Here is a 23,502-nt window from a genome sequence, read left to right as displayed (position 1 = left end):
TTGCCTGCAGGGAAATACCTGACCATGCGAGCTGGGACATTATCGCATGCAGCGGGGCAATGCTCTGTAGGGCGTTACACTCTGGTTGACCAGTGTGGGCGATTACATTCGACGTACATGTGAGGGCCCCTTTGACTTGTTGCATTACACTGTCTATTCATATATATGAGTGAGAAGCAGCCACTGCCATTAAAAGGGGCTTACTGGTCCACTTGTCACCTGTGAGTCGAATATTTTATGCAGTATCTAAAAATACCCCCCTCCGACGTAATGGTGTAATCTAGACAGGTTAAAGGTCCCCGCTTTCACACAGTGTACTCAACGCACCATGTACGTTCTGTATATGTACTCTTACTATGATATACACTGATCGTCCGACCATGTGATATACGTCAACTGGACGTACCGGATCCCTATATATACATGTATCTATCTGTTCCGACCTTACACAATCCGCTACACAGACAGCAGTGCCGCGGCAAGAAACTTGGGTCCACAGACCTGCTCCCCCAAGTCCGAGTAGACGGTAGGGTACTTTATCTTTTGGTATTCACTCAAGTAGTTCACCAGGTTTTTCAGTATCTTATATAAATAGGTGAGCATTCCCCTTGTAAAAAATATATTCCCTACTAGAATTCAGACGTTAGGCGTTGTGATATTGGCCTGGACGTCATTCAATAATACAGGTGGTTGACAGTTCTACATATGTCTAGTAATGCAATGTAAACTTGTTCAAGTAAACTTCTGCGGCTATTTTACAGCCGTGGTTGGAGACATGCCATTAGTTGTTTGTACCTCTTATCTAGTAGAAATCAGGACTGATAATAGAAGTAGAAGTAATAACGTATACGTTTGGATAGTGGACTACCTGTATGAATACTAAAGGATAATGTATATCGGTCGATGACCTACGACGTTTGTGACCGCTACGGCTTTATGTATCTAATCTACATTGCACCAGATTCATTTCAAAAGTACGACGCATGGTGCTTTCGCCGCGGATAAAAAAAGGTAAATCGCGCGATGTATGTGACCGGGGTTTTACATACACGTTTATCACAGGTGTTTGCACTAGGTGAACAGCCGAGTGTTAAGGTCGTGTTATGGCAGACCCGTTCTGTGGCCCCGCCTACCCTTCTGCCAATGGCAACGCTACAACAGTGGACATCAGGACGGAGGAATGCCTCGTGGATGGTCTGAACTTGATACCTCATGCGGGGTACCTGCCATTGGCTCTTCTAGGTCAGTTTGCGATTTTATTTTTCAAATCATTTTTTAAAGCGCTAATTATGAATGTTAGTCTCGTTCCCGAGGGAGGCATTACAATTTGTTGTTGTTAACGCTGCTGTTTAGATCCTTTAAACAAACACTCAAATGCGCCACGAGTCCTATGTTGGGAATTTGATACCTGTCTTGCGTGGGAACTTGCCATGAATATGTCACTTAATACGTAGTTCACAGAGCAAATACATAATCTATGAAAACAAACAAACACCGCAACAACAACCGTGTATGTAAAGTGTCTGAAATGTGGTTTCATTATTTGAACTTCTTTAGCACTGCTTTTGTGGAGATGGGAACAGGGGAAAGAGACCGAGACGCAAAAAGGCTGGGTCTTGTTCCCAGGGCACTACGCACGGTGGACAGTCACTCTCGTTCTTCTGTTCATCACGCTATGCGAAGTAAGAGACAATACTGTCCGCCTTTTCAGGCAAATGCAGAATGTTTTCCTTATCATTATTTCAAAGGATTAGATAGAATATGACACAATGTTCCATTTCTTTTACTTCATGTTACCTAATGCATTTAGCCCATGTTGGGCATGAATATGCCATAAAGTTCATTGTCATTGTCATATAACTCCATGATCTCTTTTTGAATGATTTTTTTGTAGGTGTGTGTCGCTAACTGGATAAGTTCGAATCCAGCTCATTTTTCTAGCCAACTTGATGCGTCTTCGTCAATCCGTAGAACATATCACCATAGCCATGACTTTATAACATACCATATCCACAGGTAGGGGAGGGGGTTTTATCAGACAGTTACAGCCCTGGAAATCATATCCACCTGTACCTGCCATGGATAGTCTCACTGCTGGCCACCCTGCTGGCCGGTGTCTACTACTACCAGGTAAACCCCTCGATGTGCATATTTCAATACATCTCGTAATCACTGTATGTAGGGGGGAATCATAACATTCACCATGATAGTGTTTCCTAATCTACATTTAGTATCCTTGGATCTATTTAATTATGATACTCAAAGTAATAAAGAGGCTGTTTGTCCATAGGACTCAAGTAGATGCTTTATCGCAATTTTTCCGTTCTCACACAGGTGGAAATGTCCAACAAACCCCGCCTGTTGCTGCCGCTGTGCCTGTACTACGTCATGTCTGCCGGCTTCAAAGCTGCCCGACTGGCTCATCTGTACAGCCGTGACGTCAGCTCCACACGACTCCGGCTGAGTCTGACATGGACGTCTGTCGTCCTTTACGCGCTGCATATCGTCATTGAAGGATACACCCTTTTTAAATTGGTAAATATTTCTATGGTTTGATCGTTTCCAAAATCATATCCAGTTGCTTGGGTGACTGCTATTTGGCGTATATTATTACCTGGATCTCTGACCTTCATCGAAGTATTTCTACGTTTGTTGTCTCCTCTACATACAGGTTCTACATACGATTAGCCCTTCATGCTACGATAATGATACTGATAATGACCAATATCACCATCACAATGTTCTTGTTTGTAACGACTCTGCTATGAATCTATTATTGAGTATGCCCTTTGGCTCGCTAACTAGGTAAGTATGTAATGACCCCATTTTACGTATTTTATTTCTGCAGAAGTACCTGTCGGCCAACCCAGTCCAGCTGAAGCCGCACAGTGCCTTGAAGGACGACAACATGCGCTACGTGTTTCCTTACGTCACGCTCCCGTCACGTGCCACATTCTGGTGGGCCAGCTGGATCCTACGGGTGGGCTACAGGGAACCTCTGGAGATGTCGCACTTGGGCAGGATTCCCAAGGTACTGAAGACTAGCTATACAACTTGCACATGAGTATCATTTCGTCCATGCAATATATAGATATACAGACGAAATGTATAATCTGCCAGTGGGGATCTAGAAAGAGATGTTTGTTCACATTAAATAGATAGGTGTTAGAATAACTTAAATCAATAATTTTAGAGGACTTTTACTGTTATTACAACATTTCATTTATGTTATTCAAATACAAAGTGCACTCACTCAGATCGAAGGGGCCTTTAATCACGTCTCTGTTCTTGATTCTCCATCAGCAAATGGGTGCCAAAACATCGTACGACGTCTTCAAGTCAACTTATGACCATGCGAAGGTTTGTATACAGTTCCTTTTTAGTGAATTACTGTAGTATGAAGATTTGAATTCCGTCTTTGGAATGGATGAATATGTTTTAAACGATAGATAAACATGATGGAGTAAACATTATTCACTTAACATGAGGATTTCCTGTTTCAAGGAAAAGGCCACGGCAAAGAACGAAAAGCTGTCATTGTGGATGGTCTACATAAAGGCTTTCAGCGATGCGTTTGTCGTCGCTGGAATTCTCAGGCTTCTGGTGGACGTCCTGACGTTTTCAACCCCCTTGATTCTGAAAGGAATTGTTACCTGGGCCACTGAGAATCTCAAGCAAGGAAAGGTGGAACGACCTGCGTATCAGGTAAACCATCATCTCATGTTTCGCAGTTGTTGGAAATGTTGACAAGTTACCGGTATATGAGCAACAATGACAACATTAGGTAGATGGTGTACAGTTACGACAAATTACTCACTAGGGATATATCACAATGTTCCTGAAGTTTTTACCACTCAGACGTCAAGGGTTGCTCTTTTGATTGTTGTAGGGACCATACCTTGTGACATCAGGTGAATTCTTTGGGAATGGGTTTATTCTGCTGATTCTGATGCTGATCGTCAACATACTGAGATACCAGCTCGACTACTTCGGAGCCTACATGACCTTCCAGCAGGGTGTACAGCTCAAGGCTGCTGTTCAGGTATGCACGAGCCATGGAACTAGACAGACAATGATGTATGGTTTGGAAAACATCGGTGTCATATACTTTTATGAATACTGTTTTGAGTCTTCAACTATCACCAATGTCCAGCCTAGGGAAGATGAAGTACGTTGGCATAGATAAATGATGCTAGAGAATATGTATCATAAATACGTCGTTTGTATCAGTGGGGTAGAAGGGACTTTGTTACCTCCGTGAAGGGTTGCATACAGTTGTGTGGTACCCGGTAACAAATACACGCCGTGAACTAATCGTGCGAACACCGAGAGGTACCCCGCCGACACAACTGGCGTCGTGTGGCGCAAGTGTAGAGCGCGCGGCTGTCAAACAATGGGACCCGGGGTCTAATCCCGGGTTGTGCCCAGAGACATGTCCGAACTTGTGCCCCGACGTTGTGCCCTTGGGAAAGGCACTTAACACGACTTTCCTCACTTCACTCAGGTGTAAATGAGTACCTAGCTCATCTAGGGTTAGGGACATCCCTCGGATAGGACGTTAAATGGAGGTCCCGTATTTGGGGAGGGCCACACCCCGCGCACGTTAAAGAACCCGCCACACCTTTCGAAAAAGAGTAGGGGCATGCCCCTGTGTCCAAATTTTACAGTCCGGTCTGGGATGACATCTTGAAAAGGTGATAGTTCACCTGTTATGTCAATCCTTCCACAAAATGTGGTAAATCGAAATAAATGAATAAATGAACTGGGACCTAAGCATTGCTAAGGACCAGCGAGATGATCTTCGCAATGTCGACTCTTTTCAGACAATGATATACAACAAGGTGCTGAAGCTGTCCTGTTGGGTGCTGAGTAGTGACAAGGTCACGGCAGGACAGGTTATGAACCACGCCGGTACGGACGCCCAGCAGTTACATGCTATGATGTCTTTGATCCACAATCCGTGGTCTATGGTCATCCAGGTATTCAGTCTTTCTACAATAACTTAGACTTTTTTTTCGTCACGAAGAGAGTCGTTTAAATTTCACCTGTGACTTTTGTCTTAGTTAAGGAATGACCTGTTTTAATTACTTTCGTCCCACATGACCCCAGTTAAAAGTCTAGGGTCCCCATCTCTTGTCAAAATGATTGTACTGCAGAATACGTTCTTTTAATAACCTAGCTGGGATATTTCAATAACAGTAACTTATCTATTGCCACACATAGTACGTGCAGATCAAGACATTTTCTGACCTACCAGCATTACGTTTATACTAACAAAGATTCTGTGAATATCTCCATGTGTCTGATTAGCTTCTTGCAGGCAGTATCCTACTCTACTTCCAACTGGGCTGGAGCGCTGTGATAGGAACTTTACTCATTATCATCATGTCTCCTGTCAACTACAAAATAGCGAGGGTAACAGAGCGACTCACGAAGAAGAAAATGGTATGCCAACAACGTGTCTTAACGGTTGCCAGTGAGCTCAATGTTCTCCTTACGGAATTGGAAGTACTTGTAACGAATCATTTATAAGGTTTATGATACTAATACTGTTACCCACTGCTGAATAATGTATTTCAACGTGGCCGGAACTTTTTAGATTTACTGCTTTCCTGCATTGTTTTCATCTTTACCTATGCAGGCTACATCAGACACTCGCATGAAGCGCATTAATGAAACTATCCAGGTAAGTTCGTTCTGTTGTACTGAACCATTCAATGTCTCTAGAAATATACATTATAGACATTTTGAAATTTACGTAGACAAATCTATTGTTATGTTGTGCTTGTGCTTTTTCATCCTCTTGTGTCTTGATTTTACACACAGGCTATGAAGCTTCTTAAGCTTTACGCATGGGAACAGATGTTTATCGACAAAGTACTCGCTGCCAGAAACAACGAGGTTACGGAAATGTACAAACGAGCTGGCTGGGAAATCTTCACATGTAAGTAGAATATTTCATTTTTGACATGATAGCCTACAGAGAATGTATACAAGTATACAAGACGTGTATATGTAGAATGTGCTGGTCAGCTATAAAAATTTATTCCTCAGAGTGATCTACAAGACTATCTGATAGTGGTCATATATTTATATGTGAATTTAAATCTACATATTGTTCAATGTCCTCCAGCATTCATCACACAAGCGACTCCCGTGGCAGCCACACTTATCGTGAGTAATTCAGTTCCGTGCAAAGCAATATTTACTGAAGTATATCAAAGCAGAGATCTTTCTTGTGCATATCGTTTAATTTATAGTCCAATATTGTTTTCTTTCTTTATTTGCGGGTCAAACTAAAAGATGTCACACTCCATTTTTTCAGTCATTCGGTACTTATGAATTCTTCAACGACCACTCACTGACAGCTGCCAGCGCCTTTGCCTCGCTCTCCCTCTTCAACATCATGGCGTTCCCCCTCACGTTTTTCCCCGTCCTCCTCCGCACGTTCATCAATGCCACAGTGGCGACCAAACGGCTGAAACCGTTCTTAGAGTCCGTCGAAGTTGAGGAACTTGGGAACTTGTGCCGCCATGATATGCATTCTAACGAAGACGATGAAACTTCAGTAAGTGCCTTTCCTCTCAACAAACTGCTATGTTCTATATGATATGAAACTGTACTATCCTACCCCATATTGAACAAAAATATAAAGTAATCGTTACACGTTCGTGTTTTACATTTTCAACGTATTTTATTTGTTGACCTTAAAGCTATATGTTCTGAGTGCCAAATGTAATTGATCTAAACAGGAACATGAGGTGAAGCTATTGAAAAATTCCTACGATAAGCTGCCTGAAGATGAGGACAGTCTCAAGTTGAAGCAGTCTGCCGGAGGGCTGTCACAGACAATTGACGTGGCAGAGGATGTAGCTATTGAGGTCGGTTATATAGTTAATTTATTCATCATTTATTGCTTGGTTTATGAGCAGAGCCACACTTTTTTTGCATGATGAACTAAGATTAAGATGCTTTCATAGACGCCTTTGCTTCCGGTTTGTGTGACACAAGATGCGAGGTATGTCGGTAGCCAGTCGATGTTCCAGTAAGCATAACGGTTACCTCGTTATGTATTACATCTGTTACTTTGGGCAGTTTTGTTCCGTTGTCACAGTCTTCCTCACTTCACACATTGAAGGACTCGATGTAGATACTGATTAACAGTTCTGTCAGTTTTTAGTCCGTCGTCTTCAATAAATTTTTAAATGTACAGTGATTTAAAAATCACTGTACATAGATCCGGGACGGCAACTTTTCCTGGGAACTGGAGTCTGACACTGTGGCACTTCACGACATCAACGTGAAAGTACGGAAAGGTCAGCAATGTGCCTTATTTATAAGGAAATGTGACAAAATTCGACCATGAATAAGTGAAGAAAAATGACAATATTCGGTTTGAAATATCGCCTATATTGACATTCGTATCAAGTTTTATGTCATTTATCCTTACGATGTGTAAACCGATAAGATTTGTACATGTAGCTAGTAGCTAAGGCCAATGAACATTCACTTGATGTAGAAATATGGAAAAAAGACTTTTGTTTGTAAGTTAAATGCACTCTTAACGGACAGTTATACCATTGATATCGGCGGTGTTTTATTGTCTGGACAGGAAAGCTGACCGTGGTTATTGGTCAGGTGGGAAGTGGGAAGTCTTCCTTGTGTTCAGCCATTCTCGGTGAGATGAGAACTCTTTCTGGACAAGTATTGTGGAGCGAGTGGGTAACATTCACCATGTACCAACCAGTTATAAACAGTCAGAAATTGATTAATTTTACAAGTATTACCAAATCAAAGAATGTCAGGAATCGGACAAATTTGTGGTCATTACCATGCGAATATATTCACCGTTGCCATGACCAGCTCAGGCATGGAACCCGACAAATCTGTTGACAATTTGTACTTTTTAAATGTTTCTAGTTTTCTACCTTCCTAAGAGCAAACTTAACAATACTAACAGATTAGAACCCGCCTTGCAATCTGTCTTAGTAAGATCCAGGCACAATTATTTGTCTTGAGCATGATGACATATGATCCTGTACGTCCAACTCTAAAGGAGCCAGAACAGTGTTGCCTATGGGGCACAGAAACCTTGGCTTCTCAATGCCACCTTGCGGGACAACGTCACCTTTGGGCAACCCTTTGATAACGCCAGGTAAGTTGTGAGTAGTGAGTCTTTTGTCGTGTAATTTTGCAAAGCAAACTATCATGTCCTAGATAAAAAAACAATTATTTATTTCAGTGACACAATACGAGTATGGAAAAACACAGGGAAACGTCTGATAATACACAGCTGTTTTGCTGTAAAGTGTAAAGAAGGTTGTGTTAAAACCATAGAAACTTCCGTTTGCCCGTGTCAGGTACCAGAAGGTGATATCGGCCTGCTGTCTGCAGCCTGACATGAACATCCTCCCTGGAGGTGACATGACAGAGATCGGAGAAAAGGTACAAATACAACTAAGACCGACGTGTATTTGGCTTTATCATAAACTTAGTAAGTAAAGTAAAGCAGTCATCCTCAATTGAGGTGAAGCATAATGCTTTTTCAAGTAGCTAGTAGTAGTGTAATGCGGCTTCGCCATGGCTCGCTTTTAGAGCTCTCTTTTGTAATTGAATATTTGAAGCTAAGAAGGTGAGTTATATTGACTAAAACAGAACATGTATCTGAGATGAGAACAGTATATATTTAATGATGATGATAACATTGTTTGTCTTGTAGGGAATCAATCTGAGTGGCGGACAGAAACAGAGGGTCAGCCTGGCGAGAGCGCTGTACTCTAAGAGTGATATTGTCATACTGGTGAGTGAAATACTATATGATATTGTCTGATGACTCACTTTGATATGTTTTTACTCGTGTGCTGGTGATTTGTTAAGATGTTGTAGGTAGAGTATCCATCAACAAGAAATATACTACGAAAACCTTTCTACTCATTCGTTTCTTTTGTTCCCAATGTTATAGATTCAGATTCAGATTTATTGCAATCAACCTTGCATGTTACATCCTCATGTTTACACGAAATTTGACATGAAATATGTTGATAGTTACATAAAATTGAAGTCATTACATTACATAGTATAAGAATCACGCATATCACAAGCGAACACATGGTTAAAACAGTTCAAACAGATCATCGATCTGTTGTTCCAAAACAATCTGGGTAAATTCGAAGTTAACTGCAATCGCATAGTAGCAGATTAGTTCTTATTACTAGTATATAGCTTCAGAGCTCGAGGTAAGAATGACAGTTCATGCCTCTTTGATCGGCATCTTTTATACAATAGGATCGTGCATCTTTTATACAATAGGATGACCCATTGTCAGCGTTGGATGCACACGTTGGCGGCGATGTGTTTGAGCATGGCATCATGGGACACTTGATAAACGAGGAGAAGCGGACAGTGATCCTGGTCACCCACAAGCTGCAGTACCTGGAGGAGAGTCAGTATGTAAGTGGTGACTACGTAGAGGTTGCCTGTATACATAGAGCGTCTGTCTTAATCGAAAACGTATGAAGCAATATCCAAACTGCTCGGTATCTGAGTAGCATGTTTTCGTTAATCTGCTGTAATTGTTGAAAATGTGATGTTGTTGAACACACTAGGTCATTGCCATGGAGAACGGACGGATCCTGGCCCAAGGAACCATGGATGACTTACGTCAGTCCAACCCTGATCTGTGTGACAGCTGGAGGGAAATCGTTGCAATGGGCATCCGGGAGACACAGGAAATGTGAGTGTTTCACTGTTATCACCCGCAAAGCAGACGCTTTCAGGTTACATAGTGATAGTTAACATTCTCTACTGCCATGCGTATCTGGATCATTTTGACACCATTTGTTGCAGATAAAAAGATCTTTCTAAAAAGAATATTCCTGATGATTTCAAGTGCATATACTGAATAGTTTCTAATTCTTGAGTGTTGGAATTGCATCTCAACCGTAAGGACAAGAACGGCATCAGGAAGCAGTTTAGGCGATGGCAGCATCGGTGGTGACGATGGAGATGAGGAAATTTCTGCCGAGGCAGACAAGGTACGGCAACTATCCAGCCAAAACTCGCACTCCTCTTTAATCAGGTCAAGATCGACATCTTCTATGCAGGAAGAGGGTAAGGAGGTGGATGAAGAGGACGTGGAGGAGGAAGTGGATGAAGAGAAAGGTAGGCCATCTTTTTTTCTTCTGTCAAGACTATAAAGAAAGAAAAATCTTGGTGTAGCGTAGCAAGACGAAGTGTAGTACTGTTGAAGTATATATGGTAAATCTATATTTCAGCTGCAGAGGGCAAACTAGTGAAAGCCGAGGAGCGGTCTATGGGATCGGTCCGATTGCAGCACTACCTCACCTACGCCACTGCCTGTGGATCCATCATTGTGGTTTTGGTCCTACTCCTCCAGGTAAAGTGGCAAAGGTTTACCATTCAAAATCATGAAACGATTGTAGCATCAGTTTAAGCATTCGTAAAACGTAATCCAAGTACACAAAAACTAAGTACTGTATCTTTAAGTTTTAGAATTATGTTTCAACACAACAAGAACCACAGAAATTCACAACCTTTGAATACTATGTAGATAATATTATACGTTATTCAATTCAGAATTTACTCGAACTTGTACGTATGCCCCTATCATATAGGTATGCAAGCACGGTTTGCAGGTTGGGGTCGACTTCTGGCTGTCTGCTTGGGCTTCAGCAGGCACGATGTCAGGCTCTCCTGCTGGACTTCGGAACAGTACTTCTTTCATCAACAAAACTCTTGGAAATGCTACAAAGGTGTGATTTGTTTCTAGAATAAGACAAACAAACAGTTGAATCATTGGCTTTGCTATGATGAGCTATAGAATATGAAGGGTATTGCTGACACCACAATATTCATGTTTCTCCACAGGAACTTCCAACTATAGATGTAGACTATTACATCAAGGGCTATACAGGACTGTCAGTGGCAGCCATCGTCTTAACAGCCTTCACCTCGGCCTTTACCATTCTGACTATGATCAGAGGGGCCAAGAACCTACACGAGGCCATGGTCAGGAACATCGTCCTTGCTCCAATGCGGTCAGTCACTGCTCTAGTATTGCTCGTACTGACGCACTGCAAAGCCGATTCTGGGGATCGATGATAACTTTTCACTGAACGTCCAGCGACTATCGGTTCAGTTCAGCGATTACGCTGCAAATTTAAACCTATCTGACTATATTTACAGCATACCGAATGACTGCGTGCTAATTAGATGTTAATTATTCGTCAACAGCATAGACTGTAAAGGATTCTCAATCCTCGTAATAAGCTATGGGTGATGAACACTGTATGTTTGCTTAGCAACAACATTTCAATTTGACAAAACCTTCATAAAACGTTTTAATCGAAAGTAGCATTCTAAAAATACGTATGCCCCATTTTGCCCAATTCCAGATTCTTTGACACTACACCGACTGGGAGAGTACTGAACCGCATGTCAGAGGACACGGCAATAATAGACTTGGTAAGCCCAAAGGCAAATGCTACAAAGTTAACGCTGTTGGTGACCAAGTGATCAAAAGCATATCAAATAGCTTTTCATAAAGTGGAATCTTGTGGAATATTCTGTATAATCTTATGAGACTGATTGTAAGTAGGAGAGTGGGCACATGCACTGAATTCAGTGCCATTTTCTCTGTATGGCGATGATCGTTATTGTTGTTGTTGTACGTGTTTGTAGGCCGGTACAGTTGCTAACAAGACAGATTTTAAACGTTGTTTTCATCTTTGCAATCAAGTGTCAAATAACGCCTGATCTTAAACACCCCAGCGTCTTCCTTTGATAATGGAGCATCTGATCCGCGTCGTCCTATTGATCTGCTCGGCTCTTCTTGTCAACGCCGTAGTGACACCATACTTCCTCATCGGTGCTGTTCCGATTGTCGTCTTTTACTACGTTGTGCAGAAGTATTACCGTGCAACAGCCAGGTGAGAGGCAATGTCACTTACACTGGGTACTGTTTGAGGCTTATTTGAGGGGATTACTTTCCATGAAGATGGAGTAGCATACTTGATGTATATGCTGTCAGAACAGACACTGTTATATATTTTCTTGCAGGGAAATTAAACGTCTTGACAACATCAACAAGTCTCCCGTGTTTGCCCAGTTCTCAGAGACACTTGGGGGGCTGACTACCGTGCGTGCCTACAGGTGATGGAATTTAACACATGTAATTCATCATCCAAGTCCCTTCTGTTACGTATAAGCGCACACAATATACAGTCTAGATTGATGTAGCATAGTCTTTTTGGTGGTCCATCGTGTTCGATGTCAAAAAATGTATGCAATGGATAGCGCTACACTTATTATCACAAGCTCAATCATTGCACTCTCTTCAAATTCAGACATCTGAATACATTCAGGTCAGCAGGAATTCTGATATAGATTTTTTTTTCAAATCCAAACACGCAGGATGGAAAAGACGTTTAGTACATCCCTTATGGACAAGCTTGACAGGAGCAACACTCCGATCTACTACACAAACGCCACCTCCAGCTGGATTGGCGCCAGGCTGGTACGTTGTCATGTCAAATTATGACACGCCAGACGTTTATGATCTAACAATATGTCCTGTCTCTCTTGTTTTGCTTTCATTCTCATCATATCGATGTAATACTTCTGCAAGCGTTTTTCCACTCTAAGAACCGATTCGATTTTTTTTGGCATCTAGGCATAACATTGACCGATCGACAATTGGTATAAAAAGAAAGCTTTTGTAAAGTAAATTAATATCTGATACCTGACTTGACTCTTAACAGCAGGCATTGAGTTATCAATTCCTTCACCTGTCGTTGTACAGGGGTACATGGGGGCCGTCATCGTTTTCCTGGCCGGTCTATCTGCCATGCTGGCCGCCATGTTCGGATCAGTCTCCCCAGCCATGGTGGGCCTTTCCATCACCTATGCACTCAACGTGAGTTGATTTGTTATCATTGTGCATGGAACTGATACAATTTCATTTTTTCTATCACTTTTCAAGCAATGCGAAAAGAGAAGTGCTCATCTGTGAATGAGGGTGATCTCTTTTCGACTCATTCAATCAGCTGGCTAAACTGAACACGAATGAAAACTATTCTATGTTGTCATGTAATATCATATCATATATCACAGATACAGATGTACCTGTTATGGTTGGTTCGTGGCTCCGCTTTGATCGAGATGATGATGACCTCAGTAGAGCGGGTGCACAGCTACTCCTCCATTGCTACAGAACCGTACAACACAGATGGTAAGAACGGGGTTTAGAATAGAAACCTGTGCCATCTATCTCAGCAGGATACCTTATGTCACAAATGGCAATCATTTGAAGACAAATCCTTCACATGGTCGTATTAGTAAACTGACCAGGAGGCAACTTTTGCAACCGTTCAGCATAAGATATCTTGGGTGTGCTGTTTATATACATGTAGTGTATATCTTTGAACCGGAGTATATAGGTGATCATATTTTCCTATCGACACTGCGAGATGCGGTTCAAAGCTAAAGTCACATCGTTGAACCAGTTAAATGCAAAGTGAACTTCCTTCGCATGCTGAAAACATTATCACTCACAAAAGTTTATAGCGTCTACAGTCACATTTTCTTTCAATGTTCATATTGTCCTTTTCAAATCCTTCTCACTTTGATGCAGGTAACGTCATTCCCGATGACAACTGGCCATCTAAAGGAGAGGTGTCTTTTGAAGGCGTCTCTGTCAGGTATGACAAGACTTTGGACCCGGTTCTGACTGACGTCTCAGCAACTTTTGAAGCTGGCGAAAAGGTACACTGTCATTGGTTTGTATTTTGGTCAATTTTCCCATTAATCTGAAAGAGATCAAGCCATGAGAAATTGTTGCGAAAACACAACTCACCATGCATACTGTAAAACGTTATGATTAAGTTACAACGGAAAGTCTTCTGATTGCATTTAGCACCGTGAAAGATCTAGAAACTCAAACTCTTACATTGTCCACTTTGTATGATCTAAGCTTCAAAGTTGTGTGGTCTTACTTCCCTCCAGGTTGGCATTTGTGGACGAACAGGCAGCGGGAAGTCATCCCTAACTCTTGCTATATTCAGGATGATCGACAACTTCAAAGGTAGGAGATAGGCAAAAAGAATAACCAATACACTATATTACCTTTCTATTGTCTTGTGTGATGGTCTCTGCCATGACCTACCAATCGTCTATGACAATCAGAACTTGTGCTAGAATGTGGCACAATGAGCTGACCTGTTTGTGATTTCTAACATTTGAACAGGTAAAATTACCATAGATGGGATCGACATCAGCCGCGTACCGCTGACCACCCTGCGGTCACGTCTGTCCATCATCCCACAGGACCCCGTGCTGTTCAGCGGCTCTGTCAGGTGCGTTTGTCGTTCTTGCCTGACATGGTCACAGCTGTCATGTCTAAAATAAAGATAAAATATCGATTGGTTAGTAGGAAAACTGTGCCAAAACAGCCTGATGTTACGTTTCGACAGATGTATGCAAAGAGACTCCATCAACTTGATATGATTTGAAACAGAGACTGCAACAGTACAAACGGCATTGAATCTTTGCCCTCTTGTACTGTCATGCCACTGGTATTCGATTAAAATTTCGCTATACCGGCTTCCAATCCTGTGCAGGTATAACCTGGATCCAATCGACAAATGCAGCGATGAAGAGCTGTGGGATGCCTTGGAGATCGCTCAGCTAAAGACCGTGGTATCTGAACTACCCAACAAACTAGGTAGGGGAGTTTAATATCGATGCCTACATACCACTTAACGTTTGAGTAAAACGCTTTGTCACTGTCTGGGACATTGCTTTTAGCAACGATTAAAACAAACTATTTCTGCTTTTTAGATGAGGCTGTATCTGATGGTGGTGAGAACTTCAGTGTTGGACAGAGACAGGTTAGCACGTCACTTTGCATCAAGTTTCAGGAACCAAAGATACGCCTTAAACTTTCGATGTATGACAGTCAGATAAGACTGTGTTGCATGTTACGGATCGGACAGCGATGGATCAGGATGTTGATATTATGAACAAACTTGTTGTTTGGAAGTTCAGTGCTCTTCTTACTTGTGCATCTATGGTATTTTCTAATCATGTCAGATTGTGATTTGTTCCCCAGCTGTTCTGCCTGGCCAGGGCTTTCGTGAGGAAATGCCGGATACTCATCATGGATGAGGCAACTGCTTCCATAGACATGGAAACGGTACGACTCTTCATGTCAGATACTGATAATGCAATAACTTAGTGCTAGATTCTTGGATTACAATTGTTATTCAGGCTACGGTTTTCGAATCCTAAACTTAAAGATTGTTTACCTGATACATTTTTGATTCATTTAACACTTGCACCTGCCACACTTAGAATAAATCTTCACTTTGCTTTTTTCTTTTCTTCAATCACACAGGATTCCACACTGCAGAATGTAATCAAGACTGCTTTCAAGGACCGGACTGTTCTCACAATTGCAGTATGTTACTATATACATATCTATTTACAGTAGTGTATGCTAGTGGGATCAGGTCGGCCCGTTACTAACTCGGCCCAGTCAACTCGATCAGAGTTTGCTTTGGGTTAGGGTGTTGGACCGAGTCGGTCTGATCAGCCATGAGTCGAGCTGGTAAATTGCCGAAGCGTCCGACATCCTGTGCTAGTTACCTTGTATCAGATGTTTACTGTTGCTTTCGTCATGTCCCACCGTAATAGTCCTCAACCTATAATCAGTGCTTCCCTCTGTTCACAGCATCGTATCGCTACTATCCTGAACTCCGACCGGATCCTCGTACTGGACCAAGGCAAAGTCGTCGAGAACGACAGTCCAGACAAACTTCTCAAGCTCCCAAACGGCCTTTTTGCATCACTGGTTAAAGCCAACAAGTAGTTAAGGATTTTTAAGGTGAACTTCTAAGGCATAGTATGTATCTAACACGCAAGAGCGTGTACAGGAAAGCCTTATAATGCTTAGCAAGAAGCATGTGCTCAACGTTTTTATTTTATTAATTGAGGGACATAAAATATTACTTCGTCAGATGTAGAGCGCTGAATGAACGTATTATTCCATATCATGACGTAGAATACGCATTATAACTGGGACCATACGGTAATCAAGAATACAAATTTACACATAATATTTGGATGTATGTTCCACATAATGTACTTTCATATTTGGGAGCATTTTTCTCAGGAAACTACCGTGTCTGCCGTTTGTGTCAGTGTCATTGAAGACTAAACAAAGCCAAAGTATCTTAAGTAATATTATGATAATAAAATCACATATCGATAGTATGAAGGGACATGTTAAAACAATGTGACGCTCTATGTAATTCAGGGTGGATGTACTTTTTAATTATATTCATAATAAATGCAATCATATCTGTTCAGTATACAGATATTGTGCGAGGAGACTGTGGGTGTGAATTTGTTTGCGGTGTTGTACTAGTCACACTTCTACAAGCTTTAACTTAATTGGAGCAAATAGTTTTGCAATGAAAACTAACAAAATTTGTTGTATGATAGATGTTACAAACGTCACAAATGCGCTGGTCAAGTGTGTAGGAACATTAGGTGCTCCCAGAGCTGCTTCATTTTACCCACACTACACCCAAATACAAGCGCACATCCTGGTCTAGAGCCAAATTAATGTTTTTACCCTCGAGCCACTGTGCCCTTGAGCATTCGAAACCAACGCATTTCTACATACATCACATCAACTCATTACGTTAACATAAACTAACCGTTGAACCGTACTATGAGTAACACAGTGTTGATTGTTAAAAAATATATCCGGGAATGGCAAGGCTGTACTATAGAAGCAACCATTTTGATTTCAGTGAGTGGAAAGGTCAATGTCTGCTCCCAAGGGGAGGTGACGTCATGGGGAATCCCCGCACGGAAATACCCGACAATTTTCCTTCGTGCACAGACTGTGGCCAGTGTATATAGGTCGTGAGATCTTTAACGTAAAATACACCACTCCGGGACCCAGGAGGTCCTGGAGCTCATTCCAAGAGTGAGGATATTTTGTAGAGGATCCACAGCTATCCAGGAGACCACAGTACACCAGGTAAGTTTTTACGTGGCAACTAACTAATCTGTTCAAAATGGCTGCCTCTGCGCGTTTGTTGACTTTGGCTGTGTGAATTGTTGAATTGCATTTCTACTGCTAACCTACCGACGATCACCATTCTGTATCGACGACTGTGCACCATTTGTCTTTCAGGCTTGATGAAGGGTATTTCTGCGACGTCCCTGCCTTGAACAGCAGCCCGCCAGCCCAGCCAAACGCCAGCACCCACCACCCATGTCTGGTGCACGTCCTAAAGTTCATGCTCGGCGGTCTTCAAACAGCAGCTCGGATGAGGACACGGAAGCTCTGTGCCACCTAGCTGACACAGGGGAACTTGCCATCCCGTCCAGAGATGCTCATGCAGGTCAAAGTGAGTTTTGTCACAAATGGGATAATTATGTGTCAGCGTGTTAGATTGCTTCGTATGGTATGTTATCACGTTGCTCAATCAACCTAAAATACTTCTATTGTACGTAGATGACTTGCAGCTCAGCCTGGCCTGCCAACAGCCAGGCACTGTTCAGGGCATCAGCTATACTGGTCATGTGGAGGGCAAGGACAACGTCTTACTTCAGCCTGGGGCCAATTGTGAGCTGACATTCAACAGCCCTCTTATCCAACACGTCACACACGTCACGTATGCCGACGGTGAGTGTCAACAACAATCATGGGAGCAAGGGACCGTGCCTTGCCCATATATACTTCAATGTCTGCAAAGCGTGTGACAAAAGTTTGCTAATCGAATTTGTTTCATGTTTAGAAATGAAGATTTTCCCACCCCAAAATAATAACGTTGACTGCTTTCAATGCGTGTTTTTTTCAAAATAGAACTGTTACATCCGATGAATGTTAGACATCTGGGTAATAAGATACGCTTGAGTAACTGTCATTCGGTGTATTGTTTATATTGTTACGAGGTCGCTGTATGTTTTCTATGTGTTTGTCTGAAGGGACTGAAGTGACATATGACGATGACGCAAGTTTGGCCAACATTCCCGCACGTCGCCCGCCCACAAATGGTAACGTTATCACTGCCTATTATAACAGATACAAACAAATATGGAATGCTATATTTCATCAAAGTTTCTGTAATCATTTCCGGAATTGTGTGTTGTGTTTCTCACGGTAGTATGTAAATGTTCACAATACAATTGATTATTGGTTACAAATTATTGTATATTTTTAAACACGACATTTTTATTATTGGGCTACATCACAATGTGTGGGTGGATGGACAACGAACCCCTGCATATATCAGTATACATGTGGTTTGTTCTGTGTGCATGTATCGGAGCCTACCCTACCCATCATTTTTTAAACACGATATCGGCTTTGTTACAGCATAATATGCGTCAGAGACTTGTGTGACGATTATTTACAAGATGGCCACTCAAGTATGGTACAATGATTTGTATCAGATGGTACCATCACAATAATGATTACATACAAGGTTTTGTTTAATTCAACTTTGCCAAGTCCATTTGAAAAGACCGACAAATAACAGTAGTTTTTTTTTATTGGAGACATCTAACATTTTTCTAAGCTTTAGCATATAATCATTTGATTACGTGCACATTTTTAACAATGCATTGCGTTTTTGTCTTTTCAGTGCGTAAGCCGAAGATCCCATCCACAGAGAAGCTAGACTGGCTGAAGTGGCACCTTAAACGGCTCTATAGGACGAAGTTGGGGGAGTTCCAGCCTCTTCCATGGTTTGACGACCTCCATCTACAACTAAAGGACGTGTACACAAACCTTCAAATAGTCCGGAAGGACAGGGCTGATAGGGATCTACCACTTAGACGGTCAGGGAGGGGGGAAACGGGAAAATCGTATGGTAGTAGTGCTCTAGATTCTAGAAAAGACTCGGGATTAATCAGGATAGAGCAGATATTTGATGTGAATAGGAATGGCGAAATTCCTAGAGTAGAGAATCACGGGGGATTTGAAGATGAGGAAACTGAAAAACCAAAGAGAATAAGAATAGAGGGTTCACCGGGCATAGGAAAGAGCATACAGTGTCGTAAGTTGGCGTGTGACTGGTCCAGTGACTCATTCCAGCAGTTCGACTTCGCTTTCCTCTTGCAAATGCGCTACTTTTGTGGTAATGTCAAAGATGCCATTTTTAATCAGCTCTTGCCGAAAGACACAAACATAGACAAGGAGGGTCTATGGTCTTACTTAACACAGCCTGCCAACCAGCCCAAAGTGCTGTTCATCCTAGATGGTTTAGATGAGTTGAAACCTCAGGTTAGACAGTCATCTGACGTGATAGATCTGATACAGCAGAGTATCTTGACAGATACCACTGTTGTAGTTACTTCCCGTCCACATGAGTGCACTGCAGACCTGAAAGGTTGCCCTTTACATTGCAACATTAAGGGCTACACAAAGACGGACAGCCAGGAATATATACATAAATACTTCGGAATCCGTGGTCGCCCTCACCTTGCAAACAGTCTTTGGGCGCGGATAGCTAGAGACAAGAACTTAGTTGAACTGGCGACAAATCCCCTCAACACCATGTTACTTTGTATCGTTTGGGAAGACAATGACGGTTCACTTCCGTCGACTATCACTGGCTTATTCTCTAGCTTGGTCCTCTGCATTGTCAAACGTTACTGTAGCAACAACGACATAACGGTTACTGGCACGACAATCCCTGACAATGTACAAACTCAGCTGGTAGAAATGGGCAGAGTTGCTTGGGAAGGGCTTATTCATAATGAGGTTAATTTCGATGAGGCTGATTTTCAGTCCATGGATGAAGGCATGGAGATGTTCAAACTTGGATTTCTCACAAAGGACTTGGGGGCATCCCGCATCGAAGCTTCTTTCGTTTGGTCATTTTTGCACAAAACCTTCCAAGAGTACATTGCTGCAGTTTTCTTGTCTAAAGATGCTACCTTGCAGGAGGACTTTGGTGGCTCTGTGCCAACGGGCATGTCTGCATTCATTCCACGCCCCCTCTTGCTGGTTGAGCCATGTATTCAAAGACAGCAAGTAAATGTGCCTTTAACTGAGCCCGGTACTTCTTTCAAAGATCGTGTCTTGAAATCGTTGAAAAACGATGATTTGCATCAGGTGTTCTTGTTTCTTGTCGGGATCTTGAAGTCTAACGCAAGGCCGGCATTTGAATGCTTTCGTTCTCATCTCCAGCTCTTGCACAGTAGCTATGACGATGCCGAACGGAACAGGTACAAATATCTGTTCAGGTTCTTTATCAAATGTTTGATTGAAAGTGAAAATGGCTCAGATCTAATGCGAGTGCTCTCCTGGGGAATATCCCCCTTTATCGAGGCTATCGATGTTTCTGATCTCTTTGCTCATGTGTATGATGATACATGGTCTTCGAGTCTGATTTTCATCTTGAACGCACAGTGTCGTTGGGTTGCACGTGTTGATATTGATTTATCTACACATGAGATGAATAAAGAGCTGGCTGAGGCATTGATAAGAAACCGCTTTGTTACTCATCTCTCGATAACCAACCTTTACCTTGATGATGTAATATATCCCAGTTTGAATTCCGAGCAAGGTGATTTTCCTCTCTTTGAAGTATTGAAAAGATCCCAGTCAACTCTAGATCTTGTCTTCTATAGCCGAATCCAGGGGCTTACAACAAGTGACAGAGACTTCAAACTGATGACAAGACTTTTTGATTCCATGTCCCAAAGCACACGTTTATCGTCCGCAATGTTGAAGCTTAACATGAGGAGAACAGATAACGTTAGCACTGGCAAACTTCGTCTTCCTGTGTACCTGTTAGCCCATTCGAGCACGCTTACCACCGTAAAGCTTTGGATTTATGGAGCCCTTCGGCATCACGCCATAACAAATGTGTACTACGACAGGGGAGACTCAAACAACAGAGGTGGCAGGTATGGCGAGTTGGATGATACGTTTGGATATAACGTTTCTCAAAGTGTTGATGACAGTGCTTTTAATGAGTCCATTCAAAGGCTTCTTTGTGAATCAAAGACCATCAAAACCTTCTGTCTACACATGGAATATAGGTGCATCATCTTTGAACAAGCAAAGAGTCTCCCAAGTATTTTGGCCGGTGTAATATCTGATACTGATGTTCTTCACAAAATTGAGCTAGATTTCTCTTTCTATCACAGACAGAGGGACTTAAAGAACCCTCTCACGTACAGCGAGCTAGCTAGGTTTCATGTCTTTAGCCTGGTAAAGGCCCTGGTTCACAACAGGTCTTTGCTACATTTTGAACTGTTCATTGATGATGATGATGACGATGAGTATGGTGATGGCATGTCCAAAAACGACCAACATACCTTGTTGGGGATGGAGGAAGATGTGGATCACGAGAAGACTTCCTACAGCTTATTTCCCAATAGCCTTGACGGTGTCACAACCAGTGATGCCTATGCTAATGTGGGGAGTAGTGGTTCGAGGGCTGGTCCCCCTAATCTTGACGATGCTGATGTCGAACTTGTTACTGATTCAGCTACAATTGCTGTAGAAAATGTTGGCGGGACACCCCAGCATCGCAAAGGCGAATGGGATTCGTCAAGTGAGGACGTGGAAGTAGATGCCAATGTCCGTCCGTCACAACAATGGCAATCTCGAAGAGAGACAGATCAGGTTCACCTCTGGCCTTCTATCGCATCTGTCTTCCAAAACAATACAGTGCTGCATACGTTGAATCTCACGTTTAAGTACTGTCTCACTGAAAGCCCGGAATCGGTAGAGAGAATTGCAGATGCCCTCCTTGCGTTGAATGGCAACAGTACACTCCTCACAGTTAAACTCGCTGTAATTCTGTATAGATCCTACGTTATCAGCCATTTGGACTCAAACGCTTCCGTCACTGGAATAGGTAACGTTGACGAAGTATTTCGCGCTCTAGAAAATGTCGTTAGCTCAAACACTACCTTGGAATGTTTACATTTCCGCAAAGTTGACGACCCCTGGAGGGGCGCTAGTCTTGAACTTCAGAGCTTCACAGGGCTGGTTTTAAACGATGAGACGTGGCACGTGACGGTGTCAAAACCTGCCATAGAACAGTTAGTATCTGCTACAAAGAGAAACATGGTGTTGGAAAAGTTTTCAGTTATGGGTTTTAGTTGTGAGGACAAGGGTGCCCAAGAGCTGGTAGACGAAATGGTCTCGTCTGCACGTCACGGCCTTAACATTACATTTTCACTCTCCTAGCCTGATTTTCAAAATTTCAAATTTTTTTCAAAAGTCGCCAAATTGAGTTTCAGTACCAACATTGAATCTCAGAAGCACGTTAGCTGTGAGGACGAGGGAGCTCAAGAGCTAGTAGATGAAATGGTCTCGTCCGCACGTGACGATCTTGATATCACGTTTTCAATCCCCTATCCTCAATTCCGAAAGTCGCCAAATTGAGTTTCAGCCAATTTCAGCAGCACGCCGTTTACTTACAATTTGAGTACTTTAGGATATCATGTCAATGTCAGTGGCATTCTAATATATATGACGGAAACATACCACCCTTTGTTCCTAATTGCTTAGCCAAGCATTACATCAACAAACTAATACAGTCCATAATGTTAACCTACCATTTGGAAAACTTTGAAGCAAATATTTCCGTATGTTCACAGTATACAAATAGATTCAATGTGTCGAGCCCATGATGCTGTTTGCATCTATACAGATATCTTATAAAGTGAAAGTCGACCCAATATCTCAGCTTAATTCGTACGCTTACTATATTGCAGATTTCTGGTGCAAGAAAACGAATGAAAATTGTGACAATGATTGCATGTACATTCACATAGAGGTAGTATTGACAGATGTAGTATCATATATTATATACATATATATAGTGCGGAGAGTTGTATTATGTCTATATGGTCCTATTTGTATATATATAACGGAACTGTATCACGTATGTTGGCAAGAAACGCTGGACCACAAACATGGAACTGACTGTGCATATGATTTATTGCTCCACCGATGGTGGCGGCGGAAAGAGATAGAGACTCCTCATTACAATGCGTGCACTCTTGCATTAATGGAAGTATGGAACCTTTAGTTTGCAACTGAGTATGCATTCAATAATAGATAACTAAATACATACATACATAAAGCAGTGATGACATTGAAGGAATGGCTATATTTAGATATCTGTTAAAATTAACTCAAATGATCATATACTACATGAAACATTTCAACTTTGAAAGCAAATCTACATCTATATAACTTTTTTGTGCGTAAGTTCTAGACGATGTTGACTTTCGACCCCTTTCCCCAACTTATTATTTCTTACTCTTATTTTGATAGATAAAATGAAATCCATAACTTGAGTCACGTGATCATGAGGAATTTCCGGACTGGTCGGCGTAATCATGCTACTCTAGACGTTATTCCGGTTGTCGTACAAATCCCTTAAAACTCGTCGTTCGGAAGGACATATTTCTGGTCTCAACCCTTGGTAACGAGCT

The 23,502-nt window shown here is 42.0% G+C and overlaps 2 protein-coding genes and 1 long non-coding RNA gene across 3 annotated transcripts; 2 read left to right on the top strand and 1 right to left on the bottom strand.

Moving 5' to 3' along the window:
* The first annotated feature begins 1,083 nt into the window (after nt 1–1,083).
* On the top strand, nt 1,084–16,404 carry LOC136440055 (ATP-binding cassette sub-family C member 9-like). Its single transcript, XM_066435831.1, has 40 exons — nt 1,084–1,242; nt 1,558–1,682; nt 2,017–2,130; nt 2,335–2,535; nt 2,849–3,031; nt 3,304–3,360; nt 3,505–3,705; nt 3,890–4,042; nt 4,824–4,979; nt 5,311–5,445; nt 5,642–5,686; nt 5,827–5,944; nt 6,134–6,174; nt 6,326–6,568; nt 6,753–6,881; nt 7,238–7,316; nt 7,613–7,718; nt 8,057–8,155; nt 8,361–8,445; nt 8,720–8,800; nt 9,310–9,450; nt 9,606–9,733; nt 9,947–10,161; nt 10,275–10,396; nt 10,635–10,772; nt 10,888–11,057; nt 11,415–11,484; nt 11,791–11,948; nt 12,079–12,171; nt 12,433–12,535; nt 12,821–12,934; nt 13,132–13,249; nt 13,652–13,782; nt 14,023–14,101; nt 14,264–14,372; nt 14,637–14,740; nt 14,857–14,906; nt 15,128–15,211; nt 15,413–15,475; nt 15,749–16,404. The coding sequence occupies exons 1-40, from the start codon at nt 1,104–1,106 to the stop codon at nt 15,884–15,886; spliced, it is 4,818 nt and encodes a 1,605-aa protein (XP_066291928.1). The 5' UTR covers nt 1,084–1,103; the 3' UTR covers nt 15,887–16,404.
* On the bottom strand, nt 12,379–14,366 carry LOC136440061 (uncharacterized). Its single transcript, XR_010756616.1, has 3 exons — nt 14,274–14,366; nt 13,144–13,225; nt 12,379–12,921 (listed from the first exon to the last, which is right to left on the bottom strand). It is a non-coding gene; the product is annotated as an uncharacterized lncRNA (long non-coding RNA).
* Nucleotides 16,405–16,853: 449 nt separating the features above from the next.
* On the top strand, nt 16,854–23,147 carry LOC136440056 (uncharacterized). The gene is made up of 5 exons (XM_066435832.1): nt 16,854–17,068; nt 17,225–17,441; nt 17,549–17,719; nt 18,022–18,090; nt 18,681–23,147. The coding sequence occupies exons 2-5, from the start codon at nt 17,306–17,308 to the stop codon at nt 22,244–22,246; spliced, it is 3,942 nt and encodes a 1,313-aa protein (XP_066291929.1). The 5' UTR covers nt 16,854–17,068; nt 17,225–17,305; the 3' UTR covers nt 22,247–23,147.
* Nucleotides 23,148–23,502: the final 355 nt, after the last annotated feature.

This window comes from Branchiostoma lanceolatum, chromosome 8, assembly GCF_035083965.1.
Source record: "Branchiostoma lanceolatum isolate klBraLanc5 chromosome 8, klBraLanc5.hap2, whole genome shotgun sequence".
Lineage (NCBI taxonomy): Eukaryota > Metazoa > Chordata > Leptocardii > Amphioxiformes > Branchiostomatidae > Branchiostoma > Branchiostoma lanceolatum.
The sequence above is the reverse complement of the archived record's forward strand: the minus strand, read 5'-3'. Positions and strand labels throughout refer to the sequence as shown.

Coding starts and splice junctions, on each gene's coding strand:
- LOC136440056 (XM_066435832.1), top strand. CDS start 17,306: ATGTCTGGTGCACGTCCTAAAGTTCATGCTCGGCGGTCTTCAAACAGC. Junction 17,442..17,548: donor AGATGCTCATGCAGGTCAAA/GTGAGTTTTGTC, acceptor TATTGTACGTAG/ATGACTTGCAGCTCAGCCTG. Junction 17,720..18,021: donor ACACGTCACGTATGCCGACG/GTGAGTGTCAAC, acceptor GTTTGTCTGAAG/GGACTGAAGTGACATATGAC.
- LOC136440055 (XM_066435831.1), top strand. CDS start 1,104: ATGGCAGACCCGTTCTGTGGCCCCGCCTACCCTTCTGCCAATGGCAAC. Junction 12,172..12,432: donor ACTACCGTGCGTGCCTACAG/GTGATGGAATTT, acceptor CCAAACACGCAG/GATGGAAAAGACGTTTAGTA. Junction 12,935..13,131: donor CCATCACCTATGCACTCAAC/GTGAGTTGATTT, acceptor CATATATCACAG/ATACAGATGTACCTGTTATG.